General features: G+C 51.3%; 1 protein-coding gene across 1 annotated transcript; it reads right to left on the bottom strand.

Annotated features, from left to right (window-relative positions):
- Positions 1 to 11,022: 11,022 nt before the first annotated feature.
- On the bottom strand, positions 11,023 to 19,281 carry LOC123345850. Its single transcript, XM_044982910.1, has 4 exons — positions 19,138 to 19,281; positions 15,969 to 16,106; positions 14,868 to 14,938; positions 11,023 to 11,701 (listed from the first exon to the last, which is right to left on the bottom strand). Exons 1-4 carry the CDS (start codon positions 19,279 to 19,281, stop codon positions 11,236 to 11,238), a joined length of 819 nt encoding a protein of 272 aa, XP_044838845.1. The 3' UTR covers positions 11,023 to 11,235.
- Positions 19,282 to 22,403: the final 3,122 nt, after the last annotated feature.

Below are 22,403 nucleotides of genomic sequence, written 5' to 3'. Positions count from 1 at the left end.
TCATCATGGATAGTTCTCTGAAGACGTCTGCTCAGTGTGCAGAGGCACACAGCGCAGAGTCAACCTGTGGAACTCCTTGCCTGAGGAGGTTGTGAAGGCTAGGACTATAACAGGGTTTAAAAGAGAACTGGATAAATTAATGGAGGTTAAGTCCATTAAGGGCTATTAGCCAGGGTGGGTAAGGAATGGTGTCCCTAGCCTCTGTTTGTCAGAAGGTGGAGATGGATGGCAGGAGAGAGATCACTTGATCATTACCTGTTCTGTTCATTCCTTCTGAAGCACCTGGCATTGGCCACTGTCGGAAGACAGGATACTGAGCTGGATGGACCTTTGGTTTGACCCAGTATGGCCGTTCTTATGTTCTTATCTGTAGCAATGACACCGTCTGTCTCTGAAAAGAGAGTGCAATCGGGTGCCCTAGGGCTGGGCATACCACAGGGAAGGCAGGAAACTGTTCAGCCAAGGAATACCCTGCTCAGAAGGGAGAGAGATCTAGGTCTGGAAGCCTGATGGCGGATGCCCAGGCTGAACTGCTGAGGGGAAACACAGGGGCATTTGCCTTGAGCTGTGACAGGAGATTCTGGAAAAGCCATTTCAGTTAGCGGAAGCGAGGTGGGGGGACAGACTGGTAGTTAAGGGTGTTGCAGGGGCTGGGATGTGACAGACGAGTGGATGGTCACAGTGTTGCTGTCTCTTGTGAACTGTTTGGCTCCTGCCAAAATCCTGTCACTCGTGAATCTCCCAATGATGTCAGAAGCCTGAGTGCTCTGGTTGGTTGCCCGCCTCAGTCAGAATTGCTGCAGGAACAACGTCCTCTCCCGGCACCCTTTCCACCTAGGAACCCCAAGCCTTTCTCACAGGAGGGAGCTAAAGAGCTGTGCCACTGAGGGTGGCTCCATTCCCTCCCTGTGAGCAGTTGGGTGGCTCCTCTCCCTCCCCCCCTGCATGAAGACCCCTGGAGCTGCCCCCACCTTGGAAGGGGGAGATAGGACCCTGCTGCAGCCCCCCCACCCCAAGCCTGGCAGAGGGTGGTGAAGAGGCCTAGGAGAAGCAGAGGTGGGGTTGGGGAGCTGGGCTGCGTAGATGGGCTGAGCTGAAAGGGAACTGGGTGGGGGACAGGATTACAGGAGGGTGCCATTATGGGGAGATGGTGTCAGAGTGGCAGCAGTACCATCCCTAGGGGGGTGCAGGGCCTAGGACATAGGTGCTCCCACCTGACTCTTCCCAGGCCCTGCTCTCACTCCACCCCTGCCCTGCCTCGTCTCTTCCTCTCCCAGTTCCACATCCTCCACCAAGTGCACTGTGCCCTAGCTCCTCTCCCCTCCCCCCCAACACCTCCTGATGCTGCAAAACAGCTAATAAATTAATATATCTCCAATTATTAATACCAATCTCCTAGAACTGGAAGGGACCTTGAAAGGTCATTGAGTCCAGCCCCCTGCCTTCACTAGCAGGACCAATTTTTGCCCCAGATCCCTAAGTGGCCCCCTCAAGGATTGAACTCACAACCCTGGGTTTAGCAGGCCAATGCTCAAACCACTGAGCTATCCCTCACCCCCAAGCAGGTTGTAGGTGCTGATTAGTCGGGCCTGCTGCTGGACAGGAGGGGCTGAGGGGAGGGGGAGATTCTGGTAGGGGATTCTAGTGAGGGGAAAACAACTGGGAACACAGGAGAGAAGTCTCCCAGTCTGCCTGCTGTCATTGCCATAACTGCAGGGCAGGGGCGTAGACACCTTTTTATTTTGAAAGGCTAGAGTTTTTTTTTTAAAAAAAAAAGCTGTTGAGTGTCACTTTAAAGAGTAGTTTTATTCTGTGACTAAAACTGTCCATTTCTAATAAAGCAAGATAAATGAGTTTTTGTTCCATACCCAGTATTTATTTATTTACTAATACAACCCCCCCCCCCATTCCCCCAGTGCAAGGGGACCATGAGACAGTCTCTTTTTGGGGATGGCAACTCATTAAGATAATAAAAGCAGTCAGGTGTTGGGAAAACTTATTCTGTCTGACTGAGAGCTGTAGATCATGGACCAAAAATCAAATTAAAGGTAGATGGATATGTTTGTTTTCCCTATTGCTAAGGTGGGGTGGGGGGTTTAGAGGCTGAAAGTCAGGTTTTGTCAGTGAATAGGAGACAGACTGGCAGTTAGGAATATGGGGATGTTGGGCGTGTTTTATTATAAACTTATAGTCTGTTTATATATATATCCAATGTATAGTTTGTAAAGATATAGCAGCAATCCAAGATGGAGTCTGAACTGCCATCTTGTGACTGCCATCTTGTTGTTTACTGTTATCATGGCCCAGTCATAACTGGATCCAACTGGTTTTTTCTGCCACTGACCACTCCAAGAACAGTTTTACCTCAGACTGTTTCCCGCCTTTGCTGGGACTGTACCATCTTTTTCCACCACTAAATGCATAAAGGGACTGAACTCACTGACAAGTGGCGCAGTCCATCCCAGTGACTGTGCGTGTGCGGTTCAGGTCTTCACAGCACCAGTGCTTTGTTGAAGGACACCCCGTTCCTGAGGTGAAGAGAAAGGGAAGGAGACGTTCCATCGGACCTGCTCCTGTTCCTGGGTGCGACATCACCAGAGAGTTTCAGTCGCTTCTTCCGCCCAGAGACCTCCACCGAGGGACTCCCCAGTGCTCCTCCTCTGCGGGTTCCAATTACCCAACGAGTTGCAGGTCCTGGACTTCACCGCCAGAGACGTGCTGACAACATAGTGAGAGAAATCGGGTTTTCTCGGTTGGGGATTTGTGTGTGTTATTGCCAGTGTGATTTGTATTTTGGGCCTGAGCTTCATGCTCCTGTTTTAAAGCTGCTGTTTCACTGTCTGTATTGTTTATCTAGTTACTGTTCATTTACATCTTTCCCTGATTTTGTACGTGCCCCCCCCATACACTTACCTGTTGTTTTTACCTTCACCTATTGCCAGTTTTGATTATTTGCACAACACACAGGGAAGAGGGAGGGAGACCTGCACACCAGCCCACCGGTGACAGACACGGCAGAGGGCGGCTCTGCTCTTCTGAGGAAAAGGGGCTTGTTTTACATCTCGATACCTACATGATTATATATTTAGCGTTACCTTGACTCCCCTGTGAAGTAGGGGCTTGCCTATGTGAACAGTTAGTTTGTGGCAAGCTGGGTTGTGACTCTACCCTGTGCTCTATGGTCCCTACTGCTGTGAACTAATGGTTCCCTAGTGCACTTTGATCTTCTCCTGTTTCAAGGTGCAATAGTCAGGTTGGGACAGTCAGGGGACGGGGTGGGATAGGTAGGAGGTGGGGTCCTGGGGGGAGCAGTTAGGGTGGGGAGTCTCTGGAGGGGGCAGTCACGGGACAAGGAGCAGGGGGGTTGGATGGGTCAGGGGTTCTGAGGGTGGCAGTCAGGGGGCGGGAAGTGGGAGGGGGCAGATAGGGGGCAGAGGCCACGCTGTTTGTGGGGGCACAGTCTTCCCTACCCGGCCTTCCATACCATTTTGCAACCCTGATGTGGCCCTCAGGCCAAAAAGTTTGCCCACCCCTGCTCTAAACCCTAAGGCCCAGATGCATAAAAGGAGTTAGGCACCTGAGTCCCAGTGACAGGCTCCACTGCGATGCACAACATTCTGCTGAACCCTTTACGTTCATAAATTCACTCTGTACCTAAGTTTTTGCAGTAAACGTTCCCTAAGTGCCTATGTTTCTGCCTTTGCACATGTGCAGTGCAGCCCCACTCAGGACATTTGGGTGCCTATCTCCCAAAGCAATCCACAGGAGAAGATAAGCATTTGGCTGCCTAAGTCATGTGTAAGGTCCAGTCCGGTAGGCATGCTCAGAGGCTGCTTATCAGATCGGATCCCTCAGGCACATTTACATACAAGGGTGGGCAGGCAGGCAAGAAGGGCTTCCCTCATAACTTTCTGCCAAGTAGCTAGGGCACTCACCTGGGATGTGGGACACCCCTGGTTCAAGTCTCCTCTCTGCCTCAGGGAAAGAAGGGATTTGAACAGGACTCTGCCCCCTCTCGGGTGCATGCTCAAACCACCGAGCTGTGGGGCACCCTCAATCTCTCGTGTTGAACTGCTCCACTCTGGATAGCTAACTAAAGAGCCACTGGAGCAGACAGAGTGAATCTTGGCTCTCCCACTTCCTGGGTGAGTACTCTAACCACCAGGCTATCCTATCTCACTCTTGCTCTCTGTGTAACCCAAATGATGCAGAGAGAGAAACCCCTGCTACCGCTCCATCTTCCTATAAACACGTGGTCTAGCTACTCCTGCTGCCTTGGCTTCCTCACTTTCTCCTTAACTCTTTATAGTCTGGATTTTATCCTCCACTCCATTGAGGCTGCTCTCACCCATAATCTGGTCCTGGCCAAGTTCAAGGGTCTCTTCTCTTTCCTTCTTTCTCCAGTTTTCTCCTGCATTCATTACTATTGATCACTTCATCCTTCTTGTCTCTCTCTCTCTCTCTCTCTCTCTTATTTGTGGGATTTTACTGACTCGCCTACCTTTCTGTTGCTGCGTCTGCTTTCCTTGACAGCCTCCATCTCCTCCACCCTCTCATTCCGTGGGATTTCCACCAGGCTTCATCCTCAGCTCCTCCTCTTTTCCCTCTGCACTTGTCCCTGAGTGAGCTCAACCACTATCATGGCTTCAGTTACCATTATTACACTGAAGACCCTTAGATCTACCTCTCCCCACCTGACCTCAGCTCCTCAGTTCAGACTTGCATCCGCCACTGTCTCTGAAATTTCCTCCTAGGTCTCCCTTCGTGAACTCAAACTGCACATTGAACACAATGGGAATAACCCTCCCCTCACTCCAAAAAAGATATTGTCTCCTCCATCAGTTGACAATTCCATGACTCTTACCATTCCCTGGCGTTTGAAAGATCAATGTTGTCCTTGACTCCTCTCTACGCTTTACCCATTGCTCAGGCTACTGCTACATCCTGTTACTTCTTCCAAACTCCCTCCCTTCATTCCATCCCTCCTACCCAAGTTTGTGTCCCCTCCTTGATATCCCACTTGGACAGCTTCAGCATCCTCCCTCCGGTCTCCCTGACACCCACCACGCTCCCCTATGATTTCACTAAAATGCTGCAACAAACTCCTCTTCCTCACACACTGTCTGACCACATCACTTCCATTTACAAGTCACTCCATTGACACTGCATCCCTTTCAACATTATTTCCTCACTCCCTGTCCTCTCTTTCAAGATCCTGCACAGCTCTTGCCCTGCTACATCTCATCTGTGGTCACCCACTAATACTCCACTAAATACGCCTCCCTCCATATCCCTTTCTTTCACTAATGCCTATGCACCTTCTTCTAGTCTGCCCCCTATACCTGGAATCTCCTCTCTGATCCTGTAGACAATGCATCTTCCTTCTATTCCTCTTTCGTATCCCTCCTCAAAACCCAATTTCCCCCACAAACTCACACAATGACCTTGTTGCCTATAAACGATTAAGAAAAATAATCAAGCACTCCCAATAATTTGTTCTGTGCAATCCTGCTTGCTCCACCTCTATTCCCTTGCTTACTATTATCTTCCTTCCTCTGTTCTTTTGCCTGCATTATCCATTTGGCGTCCAGTCTTGTACCAATGAAGTCAGTGGGTATTTAGCCATTGCTTTTAAAGGCAGGATGATAATATGTAAGCTCTCTGGGGCAGGGAATTGTCTTATATTATGTCTGGATGCTTTAAGGGATGAGATTTTCAAAGGCACAAATGGGAATTCTGTACTTAATTATCATTTGTGCCTTTGAAAATCTTCCTCAACAATTAAGAGTCTAGCACTGGCCTCCTCTCTGCCCTCTTCGTACAATCTCACCACAGTCCCAGGAAGTTTTCTCCCAGGATGCATTGTCAATGAAATTGATATAAATTAATATCTTAGTTACTTTTAAAAAAGTAGGTGTTTTGGTTACAGTAACTATTTAGGCCAAGATTTTCCAAAAACAGGAGCCTAAAGTTAGGCTTTTAAACCCATGTTTAGGCGCCTGTCTACTTTTCAGAAGTACCCAACAAATCCCATTGACCTAAGTCTGTTCTATGTTACTGCTGGTTTGTCTTTTGTCAGACAGTTGCTACATTTTAACGCTGGGCGGCATAGTATATAAAAGAGGCACTGTCTGTGCTTTATAAAGAAATAAGAAAGGATTTTCAAAGGAGCCTAACTGAATTAGGTGCCTAAACCCTATTGAGTTTCACTGGGATTTGGGAACTTAATTCCCTTAGGCTTCTTTGAAAATTCCAGCCTGTATTTTTGTTTTAATTCCCATTTTAGGGATATTATGTATAAAGTTATAGGTTCATTAATCCAACTCTGTCATGATAGAAACGATACAAAGTCCAACAGTGGGGGGGGGGGGGGGGCGATTGGATATCTGGTATAATCCTCTAAAGGGATTGGCAGCAGCCTTACTAATTGAAACACTTAAAGTTAGGATGAGACAAAGAAAGGGGCAGGAGTGCGAAGACAAGATGCAATCTAATAGGGTTTTATCACTGCCACTTCACTTAATCTAACACGAATGAGTCTCAGATTTCCCACCTTCGATGACTGGACCACATCCTCTACGGGAAGCACGTCATGGTAGCGGTGCTCAAAGGATATATCACAGTCCTGACAAATGAGTTTGTTATGATGCTCACAGTACAGCTTAAGGGTTTCTTGTGTTCCTCACACAGTTTCTCTCCCTCTGACCCTTTCACAGCGGGAGCGCTGACTTGCTTGGCTATTTCTTCCTGCTGGGGGTTAGGCCTGACTTGCTTGGCTATTGCTTCCAGCTGGGGATTAGGCTGGATATTTCCCTTCCGAAACCTTTTCCTGCACTGAGGGCAGGGGAAGTCTCTCTTCAATCCCTCTCAGCGCTGGGCGATGCAGGAGCGGCAGAAATTGTGCCCACAGTCCAGGGTCACTTGATCTTTAAAAATATCCTGGCAGACTGAGCAATTCACTGTGTCCTGGAGGCTTTTCAGAAGGTCGCTGGTGGCAGCAGCCGAGGCCATGGCTCCTAGCGGAGAGGAAAGAGGAGTAAAGTAAGTTTCACTTTCACTTGCCCAGAAATCAGTTTGTTACTGAATGAAAAGGACACTGCTCTTCCCAGCACAGGACACACCCTCAAGACTCCTGTGTGCAGTTTGTTACCTCCTGACCTGTTTAACTGTAGCTTGGAAAGGAGAGAATTACTGGGAGTTTTTTTATGATGGGGCATGTAAAACAACAAATAGTGAGGAGGAAACTGAGCTCTTTGAGGCAGGGAGTGTCTCTTTGTTCTGAAATTCCCTCACCTATCTTGTCCTGTGGGGTCTGATCTGGTAGCCATGTTCAGAGCACACCTATCCCACGACTACCAGATCAGGTGCTGCATAAAGTATGGCTGCAGAAGGAGGCAGTGTCCTCTTTATAACTTTTAACCTAGAGGTCAGCGCACTTATCCAGGATGTGGGAGACCCAGGTTCAATTTCCCCCTCTGTCTAAGGCAGGCCAAGGATTCACACCTGCATCTCCCACCTATCAGGAGATCGCCCTCAACACTGAGCAATGGCATATTCTAGGGATTAGGGTCTCTCAGTCTCTCCTCTTGAAGCTGCTCCACTTGTATGACATATTTAAATAGTCACTGGGCCAAAAAGAGAGACTGATTCTACAGCCCAGAGGTAGGAGACTCAAGATTCAGGCCCTGCTTATGTGACTATTTAAGTATTTATACCCTGTGGGGTAGCTTCAACAGTAGAGATTGAGAGAGCCTTCACATCAAAATACCTCATAGCTCTGTGGTTAGGGTAGTCACCTACACGGTGTTCAAATCCCTGCTCTCCCTCAGGCGGAGCAGGGATTGAACCTGGGTCTTCCACATCCTAGGTGAGTGCTCTAGCTGCTGGACCCTTTGGCATAAGGGAGGTTTCTGTCAGGTGTTTTCCAAGAAATGGCTCAGATGCCTAATTTCAGGAGAGGGCTTATGGCTGTGAATCCTAAGTGGGCGGAGGCACATCTCTCCAGCCCTGACTTAGGCCCTGTGAGAGTGGCAGGGCTTAAGATGCACCCCTCTCCTTGGCATTTCCTACTAGCTATCTTAGGCATTTCCCTGCTCAGCATGCTGTTTTTGTAAATCCCATTCCTAGGTGCCTAACTCCCTATGTGTTGTATAGGGAGCCTGGGTGCCTAACTTGGGGTTGTGAATTCTACTGGGTGGCAAGGCACCAGAAGTTAGGTGTTACAAAACCAAAGTTCCTTTGTGAATGTAGTCCCACATGCATAAAGTTAACCACAGGAGCATCGGTGAGGAGGGGATCTGGACACATGGGCTTTGGGGTTGCAGCTCAGCACCACTCTCCCTAAGCCACCTGCTGAGTAGGTGGATAAGTCACTCACTGAGGTCTTTCCTGTGGAGCCTGAGATGAGCCACAAATGACTCGGATTTCCCACCTTTTGTCGCTTGGCCATATCCTCTATGGGACACACTAGATCATCGTGGTGCTCAAAGGATATATCACAGTCCTCACAAATGAGTTTGCCATGTTCCTCACAGTACAGCTTTAAGGGTTTCTTGTGTTCCTCACACAGTTTCCCTCCCTCTGACCCTTTCACAGCGGGAGCGCTGACTTGCTTGGCTATTTCTTCCAGCTCGGGGTTAGGCCTGACTTGCTTGGCTATTTCTTCCAGCTCGGGGTTAGACCGGATATTTCCCTTCCGAAACCTTTTCCTGCACTGAGGGCAGGGGAAGTCTCTCTTCAATCCCTCCCAGCGCTGGGTGATGCAGGCTCTGCAAAAATTGTGCCCACAGTCCAGTGCAGGGCCGGTGCGACGACACGTTTAGAAACCCTCCCGTTTTGCAACTAGGTGCAGTTTCCGCCAGGCAATGTAATTATCTGGGCTCCTGCTCAAGACTTGCTGCCGCCTGGTCCATGGGGTTGCAAATCGGGAGGGATGGGGTCTGTGGTCGAAAACACTCCCGATTTGCTTCCTCCTGGCTAATGTGCCAAATTGATGGGTCTGTGGTCCAGGAATGGTTGTGCACCAGTCACTTATTCCAGGGATGGTTGCAAATCGGGAGGGATGGGGTTTGTGGTTGAAAACACTCACGATCTGCTTCCTCCTGGCTAATGTGCCAAATTGATCTATTGTGTGATTGAGGCGTGCTCTTTCACTTTTTTGTGTGTGAGAATACGTGAAAAGGGAGGTAAGGTTTGGGGGTATGGAGCATGCCCATGATGAGACCACTTTCATTTTTTAAATTTACTTTTATAATTTTATAATTTGCATTATATACATGGTCACAAATACAGAGAATATTTTTTTCAAGTAAAAAACATGTATTATAATCTGATATATACATAAAAATATATTTCTTTGGGTTGCATTATGTTTTGAACAAGAGGCATTTAAACCCAGTCAATGGTTTGAACATATCTTTTTCTTTTTTTGGAATCATATTTTCTCAAATTTTTACTTTACTGCACCTGTATCTAAAAATGCAAATTTCATTTAACTGGTCAATCAATAGCAATCATTCACCCCATTCAAATTTTTGTGTACTTAAAGATATTATTGATTCATAGTCACCCTTACAGAACCAAACCTATGAGAGATCCCACTTTAGGGGTACTAAGATAACTGTCTACTATGTGACAGAATTCCACTCTTCATGTTATCTTCACATGTGCCTAATGAGTCCACAAGACATGGTAGAAAATAATTACCTGACTCCTTCATTAGAAGAATTGCTATATGTCTTCTAAACGTAGTATTAGCCTCTTGTGTTGTTTCTACCGTATTGATGTCTTTGTGCTGCAAATATGTTTCTGCAAGAGGGAGGAGGAAGGGGGGTGGAAGGGGGGGCATGAAATAAATTGGAGGTGGTACTCAAATTCCAGCTTGCGTAAGACCCAGCGATCTGACGTTAGCTGGGACCACGCAGGGAGGAAAAAGGAGAGGCGGTTGGAGAAAGGAGGGAACGGATCTTGTGATGATACTGGTATGATGCCCTCGGGCGCACCTTCAAAAGGAGGGTTTTGGCCCTGTGGAAGGTTTGGAGGAACCTTGGTTCTGCCCCCTTGGTTGCTTGACTGCCTCCGGCGACCGGTTCTACTCCGCCTTCTGGCAAAGTCCTGTCTCTGTCTGGGCTGAGGGTAAGAGCGGTGTGGCTGGGGGCGGAAGGGCCTGCACTGAGTCACTGGCGTGTGCATGCCTAGTGAGCGCATAATGACCCTGTTATCTTTTAGGCTTTGCAGTCTAGGGTCTGTCTTATCAGAGAACAGGCCTTGCCCTTCAAAGGGGAGGTCCTGGATTTTGTGTTGGAGCGCCGTGGGGAGGCCTGAGACTTGCAGCCATGAGATACGCCTCATAGTAACCCCGGAGGCTAGGGTCCTGGCCGCTGAGTCCGCGGCGTCCAGGGAAGCCTGGAGGGAAGTTCTAGCGACCCTTTTTCCCTCGTCCAGGATGGCCGCAAATTCCTGTCAGGAGTCCTGCGGGAGCAATTCCTTGAATTTGTCCGCCGCTGCCCAGGTATTATAGTTGTAGAGTCTAAGGAGGGCTTGTTGATTAGCCACGCGGAGTTGGAGTGCCCCTGCAGAATAGACTTTGCGCACCAGCAAGTCCATGCGCCTCGCGTCTTTTGATTTCGGGGCTGGAGCCTGCTGGCCATGGCGCGCGCTCTCGTTGACCGACTGGACAACGAGGGAGCAAGGAGGGGGATGGACGTATAAGTATTCATAGCCCTTGGGAGGCACTGTATATTTATGTTCCACTCTGCGGGCAGCAGGTGGGACAGAGGCCGGAGACTGCCAGATCGTGTTGGCGTTGGCCTGGATTGTCCGTATAAAGGGGAGGGCCACTCTTGTGGGGGCATCAGATGATAAGATGTCCACCACTGGGTCCTCTACCTCCGGGACCTCCTCGACTTGCAAGTTCATATTCTGTGCCACGTGCCGGAGGAGTTCCTGGTGGGCCCTCAGGTCGATTGGTGGAGGGCCTACAGACGACGTTCCGGCTACCGCCTCGTCAGTGGAGGAGGATGAGGAGAGACCTGGGACAAGCGGGTCAGTCGAGGGCTCTTCTTGTTGGACAGCCTCTGTCTCCCTTGGGATCTGGAAGTCCCGAGGCTAGACCGACACTTCCTCCGAAGCAGGAGGAGGAGGGCGGCTTATCGTGGGGTTTTATCACTGCCATTTCACTTAATCTAACACGAATGACTCTCAGATTTCCCACCTTCGATGACTGGACCACATCCTCTACGGGAAGCACGTCATGGTAGCGGTGCTCAAAGGATATATCACAGTCCTCACAAATGAGTTTGTTATGATGCTCACAGTACAGCTTAAGGGTTTCTTGTGTTCCTCACACAGTTTCTCTCCCTCCGACCCTTTCACAGCGGGAGCGCTGACTTGCTTGGCTATTTCTTCCTGCTGGGGGTTAGGCCTGACTTGCTTGGCTATTGCTTCCAGCTGGGGATTAGGCCGGATATTTCCCTTCCGAAACCTTTTCCTGCACTGAGGGCAGGGGAAGTTTCTCTTCAATCCCTCCCAGCGCTGGGCGATGCAGGAGTGGCAGAAATTGTGCCCACAGTCCAGGGTCACTGGATCTTTAAAAATATCCTGGCAGACTGAGCAATTCACTGTGTCCCGGAGGCTTTTCAGAAGGTCGCTGGTGGCAGGCTTTTCAGAAGGTCGCTGGTGGCAGCAGCCGAGGCCATGGCTCCTAGCAGAGAGGAAAGAGGAGTAAAGTAAGTTTCACTTTCACTTGCCCAGAAATCAGTTTGTTACTGAATGAAAATGGCACTGCTCTTCCCAGCAAAGGACATACCCTCAAGGCTCCTGTGTGCAGTTTGTTACCTCCTGACCTGTTTAACTGTAGCTTGGAAAGGAGAGAATTACCGGGAGTTTTTTTTATGAGGGGGCATGTAAAACAACAAATAGTAAGGAGGAAACTGAGCTCTTTGAGGCAGGGAGTGTCTCTTTGTTCTGAAATTCCCCCACCTATCTTGTCCTGTGGGGTCTGATCTGGTAGCCATGTTCAGAGCACACCTATCCCACGACTACCAGATCAGGTGCTGCATAAAGTATGGCTGCAGAAGGAGGCAGTGTCCTCTTTATAACTTTTAACCTAGAGGTCAGCGCACTTATCCAGGATGTGGGAGACCCAGGTTCAATTTCCCCCTCTGTCTAAGGCAGACCAAGGATTCACACCTGCATCTCCCACCTATCAGGAGATCGCCCTCAACACTGAGCAATGGTATATTCTAGGGATTAGGGTCTCTGTCTCTTCTCTTGAAGCTGCTCCACTTGTATGACATATTTAAATAGTCACTGGGCCAAAAAGAGAGACTGATTCTACAGCCCAGAGGTAGGAGACCCAAGATTCAGGCCCTGCTTATGTGACTATTTAAGTATTTATACCCTGTGGGACAGCTTCAACAGTAGAGATTGAGAAAGCCTGCACATCAAAATACCTCATAGCTCTGTGGTTAGGGTAGTCACCTGCACGGTGTTCAAATCCCTGCTCTACCTCAGGCAGAGCAGGGATTGAACCTGGGTCTCCCACATCCTAGGTGAGTGCTCTAGCTGCTGGACCCTTTGGCATAAGGGAGGTTTCTGTCAGGTGTTTTCCAAGAAATGGCTCAGATGCCTAATTTCAGGAGAGGGCTTATGGCTGTGAATCCTAAGTGGGCGGAGGCACATCTCTCCAGCCCTGACTTAGGCCCTGTGAGAGTGGCAGGGCTTAAGATGCACCCCTCTCCTTGGCATTTCCTACTAGCTATCTTAGGCATTTCCCTGCTCAGCATGCTGTTTTTATAAATCCCATTCCTAGGTGCCTAACTCCCTATGCGTTGTATAGGGAGCCTGGGTGCCTAACTTGGGGTTGTGAATTCTACTGGGTGGCAAGGCACCAGAAGTTAGGTGTTACAAAACCAAAGTTCCTTTGTGAATGTAGTCCCACATGCATAAAGTTAACCACAGGAGCATTGGTGAGGAGGGGATCTGGACACATGGGCTTTGGGGTTGCAGCTCAGCACCACTCTCCCTAAGCCACCTGCTGAGTAGGTGGATAAGTCACTCACTGAGGTCTTTCCTGTGGAGCCTGAGATGAGCCACAAATGACTCGGATTTCCCACCTTTTGTCGCTTGGCCATATCCTCTATGGGACACACTAGATCATCGTGGTGCTCAAAGGATATATCACAGTCCTCACAAATGAGTTTGCCATGTTCCTCACAGTACAGCTTTAAGGGTTTCTTGTGTTCCTCACACAGTTTCTCTCCCTCCGACCCTTTCACAGCGGGAGCGCTGACTTGCTTGGCTATTTCTTCCAGCTCGGGGTTAGGCCTGACTTGCTTGGCTATTTCTTCCAGCTGGGGGTTAGACCGGATATTTCCCCTCCAAAACCTTTTCCTGCACTGAGGGCAGGGGAAGTCTCTCTTCAATCCCTCCCAGCGCTGGGTGATGCAGGCTCTGCAGAAATTGTGCCCACAGTCCAGTGCAGGGCCGGTGTGACGACACGTTTAGAAACCCTCCCGTTTTGCAACTAGGTGCAGTTTCCGCCAGGCAATGTAACTGTCTGGGCTCCTGCTCAAGACTTGCTGCTGCCTGGTCCATGGGGTTGCAAATCGGGAGGGATGGGGTCTGTGGTCGAAAACACTCACGATCTGCTTCCTCCTGGCTAATGTGCCAAATTGATCTATTGCATGCTTGAGGCGTGCTCTTTCACTTTTTTGTGTGAGAATACGTGAAAAGGGAGGTAAGGTTTGGGGGTATGGAGCATGCCCATGATGAGACCACTTTCATTTTTTTAAATTTACTTTTATAATTTTATAATTTGCATTATATACATGGACACAAATACAGAGAATATTTTTTTCAAGTAAAAAACATGTATTATAATCTGATATATACATAAAAATATATTTCTTTGGGTTGCATTATGTTTTGAACAAGAGGCATTTAAACAATGGGTTTTTTATTGCTTTTTGGGGGGGGTAATGAAGTGAACTATGCACATTTCTTGCAGTTGTACTCTTTCTTCTCATCTGGCAGGTTTTCTTGATTGGTTCCTTTCTGTAATGCAGGGTATATGTGCCCACCTCTTGCAAGAATCACACTGGACCTTTGATAAGTACAGGGCCGCCCAGAGGATTCCGGGGCCCCGGGGTCTTCGGCGGCGGGGGGGCCCTTCCGTTCCGGGACCCGCCGCCAAAGTGCCCCGAAGACCCGTGGCGGGATCCCCCGCCGCAGAATTACCGCCGAAGCGGGACCTGCCGCCGAAGTGCAGCCCGGTCTTCGGCGGGAATGCACCGGCGGGGGGGGGCCCCCACCGCGGGTCTTCGGGGCACTTCGGCGGCGGGTCCCGGAACGGAAGGGCCCCCCGCCGCCGAATTACCGCCGAAGACCGAGCTGAACTTCGGCGGCGGGTCCCGCTCTGTCTTCGGCGATAATTCGCCAGCGGGGGGGTCCTTCCGCCCCAGAGTGGAAGGACCCCCTGCGGGCGAAGACCAGGAGCGAAGAAGCTCCTGCGCCCGGCCCCGCAAGAGTTTTCCGGGCCCCCCAGAGCGAGTGAGGGACCCCGCTCCAGGGGCCCCGAAAAACTCTCGTGGGGGCCCCTGTGGGGCTCGGGGCCTGGGGGAAATTGCCCCTCTTGCCCCCCCCCTCTGGGCGGCCCTGGATAAGTAACAATTAAGAAATGAAATCACAGAAGTTATAATGTTACACGTACTTTGCATTCACTCATGCTATTCCTTCCACATGTGAGCATTACCTAATATATGCCTATCAGCATGAAGAAAATGTTTACTGTTGTGGAATTTTTACAAGACTCATGATCCTTAGGCAGTTTATGGCATATATTTCTCATTCAATGCTATGTTTCTTACCATCGTGCAATCCTCACTTTCTTTTTCACAGTTGATAAGGTTGCAGTATATGCACTAGTCCTCCACGCTTTCTTAAAAATAAATATAGCGTTATGAAATGATGAATATGTTACAACCAACACTGAAAATGCAAATCTTGATTTATTAATTGCCAATATTTTAATCCAGTCAATGGTTTGAACATATCTTTTCTTTTTTTGGAATCATATTTTCTCAAATTTTTACTTTACTGCACCTGTATCTAAAAATGCAAATTTCATTTAACTGGTCGATCAATAGTAATCATTCACCCCATTCAAATTTTTGTGTACTTAAAGATATTATTGATTCATAGTCACCATTACAGAACCAAACCTGTGAGAGATCCCACTTTAGGGGTACTAAGATAACTGTCTACTATGTGACAGAATTCCACTCTTCATGTTGTCTTCACATGTGCCTACTGAGTCCACAAGACCTGGTAGAAAGTAATTATCTGACTCCTTCATTAGAAGAATTGTTATATGTCTTCTAAACGTAGTTTAGCCTCTTGTCTTGTTTCTACCGTACTGATGTCTTTGTGCTGCAAATATGTTTCTGCAAACTAACACTGATATTTAGAATAAATATCATAATTACCAGAGGTGAAAGTGGGCCGGTCCAGTGTACCGGTAAGAACTGGCCACTGGTTCCGGCCCTTACATGGCTGACATTACACTTCTGCTGTGGCAGTGCTTTATGCTTTAACGGCGCTGCCCCCTTTATCCCATGGCCCCCACATCAGCGGCCCTGCCACAGGGTGCGGCAATGCTGTTGAATGCTCCTGGCAGGGCTGCCTATAGTGGGGGAGCGAAAGGGGCTCTGGGTTACAGTGATTTACAAGCGCCTGGTGCTCCTGGCCACTGCAGCAGCAGCTGTCAGGAAGGGCTGGCTGGTAGAATCTGGTCCTCCAGCACCACACCTTCCACTGGAGACCCCATCCCTTCTTGGGGCCACAAGCCCACCCCGTACACCTTAGCAAGGATACCGGTGCAGTGCCCACTGCTAATCTCTGGCATTTACTTTCAACCTGGATAATTAAACATACATAACCAATAATAATGGCAATTTGGTATTCAATACCTTTAAGATGAGTGGTCCGCAGTTGTGGCCATCACTTTGTCTGGGATGCTGAACAATTTTACTGTTCCAATCAGATGAGGATTTGCTAGTTAATCGTTTGATGAAGTTTCTGAAATTTTTAGAGAGTACATTAGCAGACTGCAGAAAAGACGGTTACTCACCGTTGTAACTGTTGTTCTTCGAGATGTGTTGCTCATATCCATTCCAGTTAGGTGTGTGCGCGCCGCGTGCATGGTCGTCGGAAGTTTTTTACCCTAGCAACACTCGGTGGGTTGGCTGGGCGCCCCCTGAAGTGGCACCGCTATAGCGCCAGATATATACCCTTGCCGACCCATCCGCCCCTAAGTTCCTTCTTGCCAGCTGCTCTGACAGTGGGGAAGGAGGGCAGGTCTGGAATGGATATGAGCAACACATCTCGAAGAACAACAGTTACAAAGGTGAGTAACCGTCTTTTCTTCTTCGAGTGATTGCTCATATGCATTCCAGTTAGGTGATTCCCAAGCCTTACCTGGGCGGTGGGCAGGGCCGGCTCCAGACCCCAGCGTGCCAAGCGCGCGCGTGGGGCGGCATTTTCGCGGGAGGGCGGCAGGCAGGTCTGGCAGACCTTCCGCAGTCATGCCTGTGGGAGGTCCACCGGAGCCCCAGGACCAGCGAATCCTCCGCAGCTGCGAGAGGTCCACTGGAGCTGCGGGACCAGCGGACCCTCCGCAGTCATGCCTGCGGGAGGTCCGCTGCTCCCGGGGCTCCGGCGCACCTCCCGCAGGCATGACTGCTTGGGGCGGCCAAATTCCTAGAGCCGCCCCTGGCGGTGGGGTCGGAGTGAGACGTGGCACAATGTAAGACTGCTGAGTCGAAGGCTGCATCGTCTCTGGATTGTTGGACCAATGCGTAGTGTGAAGCAAAGGTGTGAACCGATGACCAGGTAGCCGCCTGACAGATTTCCTGGATGGGGGCATGGGCCAGGAAGGCGGCAGAAGAGGCCTGCACTCTTGTAGAGTGAGCAGTAAGATGGCTAGTCTGAACATGAGCAAGCTCGTAGCATGTCTTGATGCAGGATGTTACCCAAGACGAGATCCGCTGGGAAGAGACTGGCATGCCCCTCATGCGGTCTGTTACAGCTACAAAGAGCTGGGACGAACGCCGAAAGGGTTTGGTCCGCTCTAGATAAAATGTGAGAGCCCTACGGACGTCCAAAGTATGAAGCTGTTGTTCCCGGCGCGATGAGTGCGGTTTCGGGAAGAAAACGGAGGAAGATGTCCTGGTTTACATGAAAAGCAGACACTACCTTAGGGAGGAAGGAGGGGTGTGGTCACAGGTGCACCTTGTCTTTGTGGAAGATTATATAAGGAGGGTCAGCTGTCAGGGCGCGAAGTTCTGAGACTCGTCTCGCCGAAGTGATAGCGACGAGGAAGGCCGTCTTCCAGGAAAGATATAAAAGGGAACACGTGGCCATAGGCTCGAAAGGGGGCCGGATAAGTTTGGCTAAGACCAGGTTTAAGTCCCAGGTAGGGGCCAGGCGCCGGACCTGTGGGTATAACCGTTCTAGTCCCTTAAGGAACCTGGAAACCATCGGGTTAGAAAAAAAAACGGCCACCTTCACTTGGTCGGAAGGCCGAGATAGCTGCCAGGTGCACCTTTAAAGAGGAGACCGCGAGGCCCTGCTCCTTGAGGGACCAAAGGTAGTTCAATATCGCTGGAATAGACACCAGATGAGGATCGAAGTTGTTCTGATTGCACCAGTGGGAGAAACACTTCCACTTGGCGAGGTAAGTCGCCCTAGTGGAAGGTTTCCTGCTCCCCAAAAGCACCTGCTGTACCGCAGCAGAACAACGCCGCTCCACTTGGCTCAACCACCCAGGAGCCATGCCATGAGGTGGAGGGACTGCAGGTCCGGGTGGTGAAGCCTGCCAAAGTCCTGCGTTATGAGGTCCGGCCACAGTGGCAAGGGAATTGGTGCCGCCACTGATAGGTCGAACAGCAGGGTGTACCAATGCTGCCTCGGCCATGCTGGAGCAATGAGAATGAGGTTGGCTCTGTCCCTCCGGAGCTTGAGCAGCACTCTGTGAATGAGGGGAAACGGCGGAAAGGCGTAAAACAGGTGTCTCATCCACGGGAGGAGAAAAGCATCTGTGAGGGAGCCCGGGGAGTGTCCCTGGTAGGAGCAGAACATGTGGCATTTCCTGTTCTCTCTGGAGGCAAAGAGGTCTACTCGGGGAAAGCCCCACCTCCGGAAAACTGTATGGATGACATCGGGATGGATCGACCACTCGTGAGACAGCAATGACCTGCTGAGGCGATCTGCCAGGGTGTTCTGTACTCCTGGGAGAAAAGATGCTACTAAATGAATAGAGTGGGCTATGCAAAAGTCCCACAAGAGGATGGCTTCTTGGCAAAGTAGGGAAGAACGCGCCCCGCCCTGCTTGTTTATATAGAACATTGTCGTCGTGTTGTCCGTAAACACGGATACACAGCGGCCTTGTAGATGGACTCGAAACGCCTGGCACGCTAGGCGGACTGCCCTCAGCTCCCTCACGTTGATAGGTAAGGCCAGCTCCTGGGGTGACCAGAGGCCTTGAGTGTGTAGGTTCCCGAGGTGGGCACCCCAACCCAGAGATGATGCGTCCGTGGTCAGTGCCACGGAGGGTTGGGGAGGTTGGAACGGTATCCCTGCGCAAACTACCGTGGGGTCTAACCACCAAGTGAGGGAGTCGAGGACTGGCCCGGGGATCGTGACCACGGAGTCTGTATTGTCCCTGTGTGGACGGTATAGTGAAGCGAGCCATATTTGAAAGCGCCAAAGTCGCAGTTTCGCATACAGGGTCACAAAGGTGCATGACGCCATGTGACCTAGGAGGCCGAGGTAGGTACGCATTGATGTTGTCGGGTAGGATTGGAAACTTCGAATGATCGAAGACATTGCCTGAAAACGTGGCAGAGGGAGGCAGGCCCTGGCCAGATTGGAGTCCAGAACTGCTCCAATAAATTCTATCCTCTGCGTTGGAGTCAGAGTAGACTTTTCGACATTGACCATAAGGCCTAGCCTCCCGAAGAGATCCGTGACTACACACAGGTGTTGGGATACCTGCAGCTGGGAAGTCCCTCGAATGAGTCAATCGTCGAGGTATGGGTAGACGTGTATTCGACGAAGGCGGAGGGCGGCAGCGAATACGGCCATGCATTTGGTGAAGACCTTCGGGGCCATAGACAGGCCGAAGGGGAGCACCGTGAACTGGTAGTGCTGGTGGTTGACGACAAAACGAAGATAGCGTCTGTGTGGCGGGTAAATGGCAATGTGGAAGTACGCGTCCTTCATATCGAGGGCGGCATACCAGTCTCCCGGATCCAGGGATGGGATAATGGTCCCCAGGGTTACCATGCGGAAAAGACGGTTACTCACCGTAGTAACTGTTGTTCTTCGAGATGTGTTGCTCCTATCCATTCCATTTAGGTGTGCGCGCCGTGCGTGCACGGCTCTCCGGAACATTTTTACCCTAGCAACTCCGGCGGGCCGGCTGGGCGCCCCCTGGAGTGGCGCCGCTATGGTGCTGGATATATACCCCAGCCGGCCCATCCGCTCCTCAGTTCCTGCTTGCCGGCTACTCCGACAGTGGGGAAGGAGGGCGGGTCTGGAATGGATAGGAGCAACACATCTCGAAGAACAACAGTTACTACGGTGAGTAACCATCTTTTCTTCTTCGAGTGATTGCTCCTATGCATTCCATTTAGGTGATTCCCAAGCCTTACCTAGGCGGTGGGGTTGGAGTGAGACGTGGCCGAGTGTAGGACTGCAGAGCCGAAGGCTGCATCGTCTCGAGACTGTTGCACCAACGCGTAGTGGGAAGCGAAGGTGTGTACAGAAGACCAGGTGGCCGCTCTACAGATGTCCTGGATGGGGACATGGGCCAGGAAGGCGGCCGACGAGGCGTGCGCCCTCGTCGAGTGTGCGGTGAGTCGGCATGGGGGGACGCGAGCAAGCTCGTAGCACACCCGTATACATGACGTCACCCAGGATGAAATCCGCTGCGAGGAGACCGGCTCGCCTTTCATGCGATCGGCAATCGCCACAAATAGCTGGGTCGAACGCCGGAAGGGCTTCGTCCGGTCGATGTAAAAAGCGAGGGCCCTGCGGACGTCCAGGGTGTGGAGCTGCTGCTCACGAGATGAGGCGTGCGGCTTCGGGAAGAAGACCGGGAGGAAAATCTCTTGGTTGAGGTGGAAGGCCGACACCACCTTGGGGAGGAAGGCCGGGTGCGGTCGAAGCTGCACCTTGTCCCCATGGAAGACGGTATACGGGGGACCTGCCGTCAGGGTGTGGAGTTCCGAGACTCGTCTGGCGGATGTGATTGCCACGAGGAAGGCCGTCTTCCAGGTGAGATGAAGCAGAGAGCATGTGGCCAGGGGCTCGAAGGGTGGTCTCATCATCTGAGCGAGAACCAGGTTTAAATCCCAAGTTGGAGTAGGGTGATGTACCGGCGGGTACAGACGGTCTAGACCTTTAAGGAAGCGGGCAACCATCGGGTTAGAGAAGACGGACCGGCCTCCTATGGCGGGCCGAAAGGCCGCCAGAGCCGCCAGGTGCACCTTCAGGGAAGAGATCGCGAGACCTTGACCTTTCAGGTACCAGAGGTAGTCGAGGATGGTCGGGATGGGGACCAAGAATGGGTTAAGACCTCGTTGGTCGCACCAGATCGCGAAGCGTTTTCACTTCGCGAGGTAGGTAGAGCGCGTCGAAGGCTTTCTACTTTCGAGCAGTACTTGTTGCACCGCCAACGAACAACCCCTTTCTGCGTTGGTCAACCACTCAGGAACCAAGCTGTAAGATGCAGCGACTGCAGGTTCGGGTGACAAAGCCTGCCGAGGTCCTGAGTGATGAGGTCCGGCCATAACGGAAGGGGAATGGGATCCCGAACTGACAACTCGAGCAGCAGGGTGTACCAGTGCTGTCTCGGCCAGGCCGGAGCGACGAGTATAACGCGGACCCTGTCCCTCCGAAGCTTGAGTAACACCCGGTGTACGAGCGGAAACGGGGGGAACGCGTAGAGGAGGGGATCCGTCCATGCCAGGAGGAACGCATCTGAGAGGGAGCCCGGAGCTTGACCCTAGTACGAGCAGAACCTGTGGCACTTCCTGTTGGCCCTGGAGGCAAACAGGTCTATCTGGGGAAACCCCCACCTCTGGAAGATTGTGTAAGCCACATCTGGGCGAAGGGACCACTCGTGGGAGGCGAAGGACCTGCTGAGATGGTCGGCCAACGTGTTCTGCACCCCTGGCAGAAAAAACGCTTCTAGGCAAATTGAGTGGGTCACGCAAAGATCCCATAGGAGCATCACTTCCTTGCAAAGCGGGGAGGATCGGGCTCCGCCCTGCTTGTTCACATAGAACATTGCTGTGGTGTTGTCTGTGTACACCGCTACACAGCGGTCCTGGAGGTGGGCCCGAAAGGCGAGACACGCCAAGCGGATTGCTCTCAGCTCCCAGACGTTGATGTGGAGGGAGAGCTCCCGGGCTGACCAGAGACCCTGGGTATGCAGATCTCCTATGTGAGCACCCCACCCAAGCGCCGAGGCGTCTGTGGTCAGGGTGACAGACGGGCGAGGAGGGCGGAACGGGACCCCTGCGCAGACAATCCCTGGATCCAGCCACCAGGTGAGCGTCTGGAGAGTGGGCTTTGTAACCGTCACCACCATGTCTATGGGGTCGCGATGGGGGCGGTACACCGATGCCAGCCACATTTGGAACGGGCGAAGTCGCAGCCTTGCGTGCGCGGTCACAAACGTGCACGCTGCCATGTGACCCAGTAGGCGCAGGCAGGATCGCACCGTCGTTGTAGGGAAGGCCTGCAGTGCCCGTATGAACGAGACCATCGTCGCGTGCCGAGGACGAGGGAGGCAGGCTCTGGCTAAATTGGAGTCGAGGACCGCTCCTATGAACTCCACCCTTTGTGCTGGAATTAAGCTGGACTTCTCGGCATTGATAAGCAGGCCTAGTGAACGGAACAGATACAGTATTTCGGTCACCTGAGCCGCTACCAGTTCTTGGGACCGACCGCGAATCAGCCAGTCGTCGAGATACGGGTACACATGTATTCGACGACGGCGGAGGGCTGCAGCCACGACCGCCATACACTTGGTGAACACTCTCGGTGCGGTGGAGAGGCCGAAGGGTAGTACCGCAAACTGGTAGTGAGCGTCGTTGACCACGAAGCGCAGGTAGCGTCTGTGGGGGGGGGGGGAAATTGCCACATGAAAGTATGCATCCTTCATGTCGAGGGCGGCAAACCAGTCTCCCGGATCCAAGGAAGGAATAATGGTCCCCAAGGTCACCATACGAAACCTGATCTTGCACAGGTGTCTGTTGAGCTTCCGGAGGTCTAAGATGGGACGAAGGCCTCCTTTCGCCTTGGGGATGAGAAAGTATCTGGAATAGAATCCCCTG

This window comes from Mauremys mutica, chromosome 12 (assembly GCF_020497125.1).
Source record: "Mauremys mutica isolate MM-2020 ecotype Southern chromosome 12, ASM2049712v1, whole genome shotgun sequence".
In the NCBI taxonomy this organism is placed as follows: domain Eukaryota; kingdom Metazoa; phylum Chordata; order Testudines; family Geoemydidae; genus Mauremys; species Mauremys mutica.
The sequence above is the reverse complement of the archived record's forward strand: the minus strand, read 5'-3'. Positions and strand labels throughout refer to the sequence as shown.

Coding starts and splice junctions, on each gene's coding strand:
- LOC123345850 (XM_044982910.1), bottom strand. CDS start 19,281: ATGAAGGACGCGTACTTCCACATTGCCATTTACCCGCCACACAGACGC. Junction 14,939..15,968: donor GCGGACCACTCATCTTAAAG/GTATTGAATACC, acceptor TTTATTTTTAAG/AAAGCGTGGAGGACTAGTGC. Junction 11,702..14,867: donor AAAGTGAGGATTGCACGATG/GTAAGAAACATA, acceptor CCTCTCTGCTAG/GAGCCATGGCCTCGGCTGCT.